The 9,019-nt window shown below is 45.5% G+C and overlaps 1 protein-coding gene across 5 annotated transcripts in view; it reads left to right on the forward strand.

Moving 5' to 3' along the window:
• The window catches only part of Rabex-5 (Rabaptin-5-associated exchange factor for Rab5), a 42,751-nt gene extending 36,661 nt beyond the window's left edge, over positions 1–6,090 (forward strand). For all 5 annotated transcript variants that reach the window (XM_050185645.3, XM_050185638.2, XM_050185653.3 and 2 more), the window contains 3 exons: positions 901–1,134; positions 2,296–2,490; positions 5,783–6,090. In XM_050185645.3, the coding sequence (XP_050041602.1) occupies positions 901–1,134; positions 2,296–2,475 (414 nt within the window). In that variant the 3' untranslated portion in view covers positions 2,476–2,490; positions 5,783–6,090. The remainder of the gene's footprint in view (positions 1–900; positions 1,135–2,295; positions 2,491–5,782) is intronic.
• Positions 6,091–9,019: the final 2,929 nt, after the last annotated feature.

Consider the following 9,019-nt stretch of genomic DNA (forward strand, 5'->3'; position numbering starts at 1 on the left):
CGACGACGATTGTGAAGGCACGTTTCTATCCTTTGTGCAGCTTGCCTTGTGCTTGCTTTTGCTTTGCCTTGTGTTATGACACACACCTGGAAGGCAACAGCTAGTCCGCACAGAAGGCAAGGCAGGGAGGCATTTTTACCTTGACTCCTGTGTATTGTCAGCTTTATATCTGCTTTGGAACTATCTTGCTGCAGTGTGTTATCACTCTGCAGCATGCAAACGTCTTGACCGGTCACAGAGTGCATGTCTTCATACTCACTCTTCAGTCTGCTTTCATAGCTTCAAGTTGCAAAACATAATCATGTTGTTGGTATTCCTTTGATATTATAGTAATGCTACACAACATAATCACAGCATTGTGGGTGCTGTGACGGGAATGTTGTCTGTTGCCAGTACACTTTAAAAAACTGTTACTGGATTGTATGGTTAGGTACATCTGGTTATATATCTTAAGTATAACATTATGATAGTTCTTTATTGCAACAAAGAAAAGCATTCCCTGTCCTCTGTTGCATACTGCTTATGTGATGTTTCCAAAGAATACTTTCTTTTTGTTTGTTTTTTCCAACTTCTGGACTCATTCATTTGGACCAACCTGACTCACAGGTGTAATTAAACACCTCCTGTGCTGGTCAACATGCAGGCATCTAAACATGAAGCCCAATGTGCAAACCAAAAGTCATCAGAAGAGAGTACACATTCAACTGAAATAAGTGAATTTGCTCAACCTGGTCATGAGTGTTGTTCTGCATGCATGCTTATTCTGCACATTCTGATATTGGTCTAGTTAAAACTCGGTTTTCTTTGACGGTTGTGTGCAGAATGACCAGCCAGTTTACCGCATGCTACTTATTTTAGTGCTGCTCACAACTCTGGCCACTGCTGTTGTCCACTACGCAGGAGAATGTGTCTCGCGAGGTGGAACAGGCCCTCTCGCAAGCACCAATGGCTCCCTGTTCGTACAAGGTGCCCGTCGACCTCGATGTGCGGTTCGTACCTGCCTTCCTCCGCAATGTGGTCCTCCGAGAGCTGGACGACGGCGACAGCCTGCTGCTACAGTTGGACACTCCTCCACCTGCACCGCTGGTTCCAGCCACATCCGCTGAACAATCATCTAATGTTGCGCCTCTTGAGGTATGTGCTGGCCGTGTTCAATGCCAGCAGAGGTGCAACAAGTGCTGCACGAGTTGTTTTCAGCGGACCGTTCTTGCCATGCTCGCAGCAAGTTTTTTGGGTCCCACAGGGCACCTTGTTGCCTGTATTCAACACCATGTCTCTGCTACGCTTGGATTCAAGGCAACCTTAATGAGAGAACTGTTGAAGCTAGTTGAAGCTAGCTGTATTAGAGGGCTTGCCAGAGTGTGCTGTTGAATTAATCTGAGGGTCGACCTCATTTGCATCATGGATGAATTTTGAGAAAGAGACACTGGTCAAATCCATCTCCTGACAAACAATCTGCTTTCCGCGGTGTTGCCATCAACAACATCTTAAAGCCCACTTAACTTTTGAAATGTTTATACAATTGGACTATGGTGGAAAGCACAAACAAAGCATAGCAATTTACCTTTACAGACAGATCGCTTGTAGGCCATGTCCATAATCAAGAAAAATATAGTTCTCATCTGACAGGCCTAGAGTATTTCACGCTCTCTCTGATCTGTGCTAGAAGTAATCACTTCAGTCTTAACAAAGAGCGGCATGCATTCATTCTCACAGCGCTTGCAATGTGAGAACGAATGCATTCCTTATCCATCGGGAAAAACAGGCCTGCGTCAGCAAACCAAACTTATTGCAAAAGAAATAAAATTCTTGCACAATAGGGTGCCATTGCGCATGCGCTTCAGAGGTTGATCATATAGCATGCGTCTTTTTGCCTGTATGTTTGTGTCCTGAGAATAAAGCCAGTTGATGTGTAGCGTTCGGTGTGTCTTTTCTACATGTTCCTGTCTGTGTCCTTTTTTATGCACTAGTTCAATGTGTCCCCTTATACACATTTCCCAAGCCTGGGCACTTATCCAGGATTTCAGATTTGCTGCTACTTGTACCAGTGTACCTGACCTACATACTGTTGTACTTCCTTACTGGTTCCAAGCTAAAGCTGGGCTGAAATTCTACCTTTAACGCATAACCTGCATCTGGCACGCTTTTGACGCCAACTGTGCTCATCCAAAGAGTTGCTGGTATATAATAGCGGGAAACTAAGACAAGCTCAGAGCAAACTGCGGAAGGGGCTTTGCCGACTTCTGGAATATTGTGTGTGACCGTGCTTTTCCTCCTCTTTGGTAAAATGTGCAGGATGCGCAGTGCGTGCTGCTGGCCTCTGGTGACCCCATGTCTCCCGACACCATGGAGGCGTGCCTGCCCCCACCCCTGCAACCCGTCATCGTTGGTTCGACAGCGGACACGCAGGCACAGCCATCAACGGGGGAGCTCCCCTGTGCCATGCCAGTCACAGAGGCAGCGGAACAAGCATAGGGCACGCCCTCTGAGGTATGCATACTGAAAATCCCAATATAGAGAGAAATGCGTTTCTGTTCAAACGAGACCCGGCCGCGGTTGCTTAGTGGCTATGGTGTTGGGCTGCTAAGCACGAGGTCGCGGGATCGAATCCCGACCACGGTGGCCACATTTCGACGGGGGCGAAATGAAAAAACACCCGTGGTACTTGGATTTTAAGTGCACGTTAGAGATCCCCAGGTGGTCCAAGTTTGTCGGAGTCCCCCACTACAGCGTGCCTCATAATGAGGTCGTGGTTTTGGCACGTAAAACCTCATAATTTAGTTTTATTTCATTCAAATGAGTCTAAAAGATCACTGACATGATCTTTTTTGCTCTACATTTTCTTGCGCTAAATGAAGGCCCTAGACAACAAATTCCCAAAGAGACCTGAACAGAACTACGCCCCTCAGAACCAAAACCAGATCAAGAAAGAAGTTTCCCGTTACAGACAAATGGGACATCGAATGACCACTTATGGAGAAATCCTCAAATACTATCAGAATGCTCACTACAAATACCCTCCTCCTGACAAATCATTAAACAAACGTCAAGCAACTACATGGAGACTTCTACAAACAAGCACCTTCCCTACACCACTACTCATGCACCGAATACACTCGGAAGCACATTTATCGCACTGTAAGACATGCAATACACCACGTGCAGACCTTCGTCACAATAGAGTGTTTTAGTTTGGCGCTCCGCTCGCCTCGCTCTTTCCAAGATGGCTTCCTCCAGTGACATGTTCACAACCATGTTGTGCACTTCAACCATGCCTTCATGTTCGTCTGTGCAGCGCAAGCCACAAAAGCGATTTCGCATAGACGAAGATTTAGTTTTGCTAAAAGAAGTTGCAAGTGCTGACCCATTTGAAAACCTCACAGTGTGGCAGGATGCACAGCGCACTGTGTGGCATGTTGACATCAGAAAGGATTGGATTGGATGCGCAATGCAAGCTCGCTGGCTATCATGTGGCGTTCCCCAAGACGGCGCTTTATTTTTCACTGAATAAAATGGACCGGTAACATGTTACAAGCGCACATCTAGATACTTCACGAACAAATAAGTTATATATATACGTTTTACTTTATAAAAGTGATCAATGGGTGTTTTTGTTTCATAACCTTGAATTTGACCAGAGGGCACTGCAACTATGAAAAGTCCGCTCCGCTGCGCTAAATGCATAACTAAAACGTGAAAATCGCCTGCCGCTCCGCTATGGCCTAGCGGGGCAACTCAGAGCGGAGCAGACCGTAAAGACGCTCAACTAAAACACACTATTATATGGGCATGCCCATCAGCTCCAAACAATATCAGACACAGCATAAACGACAATGCTAAAATAAGAACCCCTGAGCACTGGGAGGCTATACTGCTCAGCGAATGCCCAGAAGACCAGCTCTGAGCTGTCGGGCTGGCAGAGGACGCCGTTGCAGTTCAAGGCCTGGCCAGCGTCAGACAGAAAGGGGAGCCTTATGGGACTAGCCTCCTGGCCCCTCCATTCCCCTTTCAAACCCAGCAGGGACTTTTCTGTGAAGATGTTTTATTGCTCTCTCTCTCTCTCCCTTGCCTAGCCCTCTAAACCCTAGAAAAAATGCTGCCAACCCTCACAGCACCCCAAATAATTAATGTAATAGCTCTTCTATGGCCAGATTTAATTTTGTTTGCTTGGAGGTGACTGGTGTTGTGACTTCATGATGGTTGCCATGTGGGAACCGGTCACCACAATGTTTTGGCACTTGCTCCAGCTCAGTGACTCGCCTGCTGTGCGGTTCCTCGTAGTTCCATGTAGCAGGAATAGCAGGTGACCATGCGAGACAGAGCTAGCGTCAAAACGTCAGAATGTCTGGTTCCCAGGTGACTACCTTCTGCATCACAACATCATAACACCAGTCACCCCCTGGCAAACAAAATCGAAACTGGCCGTAGAAGAGGTATTACATTATTTGGGGTGCTGTGAGGATTGTCAGTACTGTTTCTAGGGTTTAGAGGTCTAGGATCTTAGCACAAAAGAAAATGGAGTAAAAAATATTTTAGTACTCCTTTAAAAGAAGATTGTGTGTTTACCACTGTTCGGCTTTCACTTAAGTTTTGGAGTAGTATCACCCTTTGTGTGTGTGTGTTTGTGCGGTCAGCTAGGACACTTGGAATGTATGATAAAGAAAAGTTTTAAATCACCATCGTAGGTGCACCTCACTGTCAGAGGAGTGAGCTGTTGCAGAGACACAGGCAGACTTCGCAGCTTGTCAGTGAAAAGTCGTTGGCAAACCAGGCAAGCATTGATGCCATGTGTTTTATTGCATGTTGCAAACCAAGAAAGTAATCTTGCTGAAAACTTTGAGCGATAACAGAGAAGCATAAAGCACAGCATCTCTTAAAGTTGTTGGAATGAGAACACAGGTCACTGTACTCCATACCAGTAAAGAGGAATGTTAGCGTCTGCCAGAGAGTAGGTAGCAGGCTATGAAGTATTTGCCCTGTCATCTGCTGGTTGCTTGGTTAAGCTCATTTGGCGGAGTGACAGCCCCCAAAAAGGCGGTAGCACCAGGCTCAACACCTGCTGTGGTGTCTGTGGTGTGGGGCTTAATGTTGTGAAACTGCACAGCAAGGTTATGATGGATGCCAAACGGGCGGGGACTCCGGATTATATTTTACCATTTTGGTTTCCTTATCGCGCACCTTAAGGAGCTTGGCGTACGAGCGTTTTTGCATTCGACCTCTGTTAGAATGCAGCCACTGTAGCCGGGATCAAGCCAGTTGGCCCTTTTCTGAACAGCACAATGTCAGAGCCACCACACCAGGTCGGCTACTGCATTCAGTTGCTAAGCACAAGATTGCATGTTCGGTTCTCAACTGCCACGGCTGCATTCCAATGAAGACAAATGCAAAAAACTCGTGTGTGATGCTTTAGGTACACATCAAAGAACCCAAAGTGGTCAAAGTTCATCTGAAGCCCAACCAAATACTCCTACGTTAAGTATTTGATTCAGTTAGAATGCAGTGTATTCTTTTTAGCAATAAGCAGTTAAACCAAACTTCCTGGTAACATCACAAGAAGCTACTGCAGTAACCGCCAATTTTTCTGTCTTTTCTGGGCGTACCAAGCACCCACTCAGGGTTAAGAGTCTGCTCTTTGGCGTTCTGGGAGTGTAATTTAGTTATCCGGCGAGCGCTTAGTAACCCACTTTAGTTTCCTTTTAGGAGGATGGATTACAATTCTGCTAGACTTGCACTGCTCAATACTTGTATTTCACTGAAGGCTGTGTTCACGCTTGCCTTTCAGGGGTCACCTTGTGCAACTACAAGACAAGCAGAGGCCATCACGGAAGTGGGGAAGTGTTGAGACTGTGCAGCAAAAAAATTTTCTGTACTATTTCGCAACGGACTGTGAGCGCTTCAGTGCCACGTCACGCCACTGGACCTGTCTGCGTGCTCGTGGTGAAGCACAATTCTCTTGCGAACAACTGTCTTCACTGAAGATGTGTGGGGGATGCTTGCAGACCCCACAAATTGTAAAAATAGTTGAAAAATTATTCTTGTGTATATATATAATAATATATATCTCTACATAAATTTATTCCTTCAATGCTACTCAGTCTCTGTTGCTTTATTATCTTCATACTAGTGTCGCACAAGGAGTTTGAGCAGGTCATTGAATGCTGTCTCCGTTGAAGTCGTCAGACTCATTACTGAAGATCGAAAGTTGCCAGAGACGTTGCCAAAAGTTGCCAGACTTCCATCAAGGTCAATCCAAATAGGTCGCAAAGCTTCAGGCAAAACGTGGTTGAGAACAAATTGTCACCGACATCAGCAAAGGTGGTTATGGGAGCAGTGATTGAAGCACGACTATGTTTTGAGGGAAGAAGCACTGGGAAAGAAGCGTTGCCTCTTTTTTTTTTTTATTATTATAGTGAGACGCAGTTAGATTCATTGAACTAAAATAATATTTATCAATTGTATGTATGTGTGACGAGCAAAAAAGACAACTCTATTTTATTTTATCATTATGAATAAATACCTTTCTACAGCGCTCATCGTAAGAGGAGGTGTTGTCGCCGCTATCGCTTGCAAAGCAGTGTAGAACCTTCAAGTGCTCAGAAAGGTGCACTCATGTAGTTCACCTGTTACAATACGCCCACCTAACATGTTGCGCTCCTTTGCTTGTCAACATTTGTCTTACTTTGGCGACGCAGGCAGCTTCATAGTTTCTCAACCTGTTCAGTCAGAAGTGAGTTGCGACCGCCAGATAATTGCTTACTTTAGTTGTTTTCATGCAACTGCAAAGGCCAACGGGTTTGGCGTCCGACAATAGAACCAGCACTCCACACCTAAAGCTTTCGTTGGCCACCAAAGAAAGTATGTTCTGTTAAGGGGTGCGATTTCGACAGCCATATGGTTGACCTTTGTTTGCATCGCTTTCCGCACTGAAAGCTTGAAACACCCATTAAGTCGAATGGCGGGGCATTTAAATATACAGCTCCAAGTGGCAGACCACCAAAACAAATTTTGCACCTCTGAGAACAAAATGACGTCACTTTTGTTTTTAACGGATATGGCGTCACATTGTTTGTTCTTCCATCGGAAGTGTTCCCTCCTCGTACCGATGGTGCTAAGCCCCATGAACCGCCATGTTTTGAACGTATGGGCTTCTATGGAAGCTTCGCTACCAGGTACATTTACCTTGCTTCCATACCCTAACTGTGAAAATTGTTTTGCATGTGGCTGTAACTACTAATGGATTTCAGTGCGTCTCAGCAACTTCCAGGATGCTAGCATACACTACACAACTGTCAAGACCGCACATTTGCCAAGATTACTACTACTAGCGTAGTTGCCACTATATCTTCACAACTGCAATTTCATTCATTGCATCCCAAGGCCCCACATGTGTAACAGTTGACTCACAATAGCAGCTCAAACTTTTGAGTTTAATTATTGCAAAAGAAGACTTATTGCCTCCGCAGTGTTTTCAGTGCATGTTAAGCTGCACAAGCGAAGTGACGATTTTAGTTAAAAGACAATTTTATCACGTCGATGAAGTGATTGTTCAGATTTATTGACACGCTTTCATGTGTAAGGTGTGCATTATTGTTTGCCGAGTTTAACACAAGATTTTCGGTCCTAAGCATAATCTGGGGTCAGCATTGTAACAATTATGCCACACACTTAAAGCTCTCTACTTTTGATAATCACCATCTAGCACCAGCAATGTGACGACGACAAATAGTTGAGCAAAGACATATGCTTTTTGCACCTTTTTATTTTTCTTGCTTTGAAATCTCTACAAAACCTTTCAGTAGAGCATGGTGTTCCGAGACATTTCTCGAAGTGACAGCATGCAAAACGTACGAGTGGTAATCGTCAGCTCTATATTCTGCAATGTAGACGCAATTGAAAATATCATGCGGCATGTCGGGGAGACAGCTTTCTGTGCCAAGGCGCCATCTTGCGCTTTCACATGCACAGCACAGGACACTTCAACACAGGCACCAGGCTGAAAACATTTAACAGCTTCTCATTTATTAAATAAAACCAGCGCTGCGTGTTAGTATTGACATTGGTTATTGACCCTTTAAGTGGTGAACACGCGGGTGCCGCCATGTTCGATCACTTGGTGACGCGTCCATTGCTTGCCTCAGCTGCCTCCATGTTTGCAATGAATGTGTATGATGCCGGTGCGGCTTATGAAACCAGTTTCGGTAGATGTTGTATATGGCAACTAGGTGGACGACACAAAGCTTTGGGCACAGCTTCAGAGAACATGTAAAAAATGTGCTTTCGGAGCTGATTAATACCCCTGTCACACGGGCACTCGAAAGTCTTTTTAACAAAAAGGCTTAAGCGGTCTTTTCTGGAAACGTAGTTCGTCAATCTCTTTTACGGCCAAAAAGGAGTAGCCTCGAAACCAGTAGGTGCAAGCAATTATTATATATTTTTTAAAAGATAAGCAAATCTGTATTTTTCTGTCGCCTAGGCTCATCGTAAAAGATTATTTTATGCCTCGCAGAAGGTACAGTAAACCCAGTAATGCTCATTTTCTACTGTAATCTCATAAGCAGGTCAAACGGGTTGCGGATTTGATGTGATGACGCTTACAGACACGCACCGCGCAGACGGGGAAAATCGGGCGCAGCATTGCGAGCATCGATGGCCAACGCCGCTGACAAAACAGCCCTGGGCGCACGCAAAAAGGCCCCCCATAGAATAAAGAACAACTTTAGAGAAGGGAAACTGTACCTTCCGCAGTGGTTCGAAAATAAGCAGCGGCAGCGCATGGAACTTACTTTGGGGGACGCCAGATGACGCTGCTAAAACCGGAAGCGGAAGTGCAAGTTTTTTTTTTTTTACAGGAATATCCAATATGGCCGCTTCTTCCCGGTCGTGTACGCTTGCATACGCTCGTACGCGCCGTGCTCGCCGTGCTCGCCCAGCTGGCTACGCGGCAGCCGCGTAGCTGGTGCGTTCTAATTGCCAGGAGACCAAAGGGCCTCTACTGACGCCCACACGAACAAGCCACAAG

This window comes from Dermacentor andersoni, chromosome 3 (assembly GCF_023375885.2).
Source record: "Dermacentor andersoni chromosome 3, qqDerAnde1_hic_scaffold, whole genome shotgun sequence".
In the NCBI taxonomy this organism is placed as follows: Eukaryota; Metazoa; Arthropoda; class Arachnida; order Ixodida; family Ixodidae; genus Dermacentor; species Dermacentor andersoni.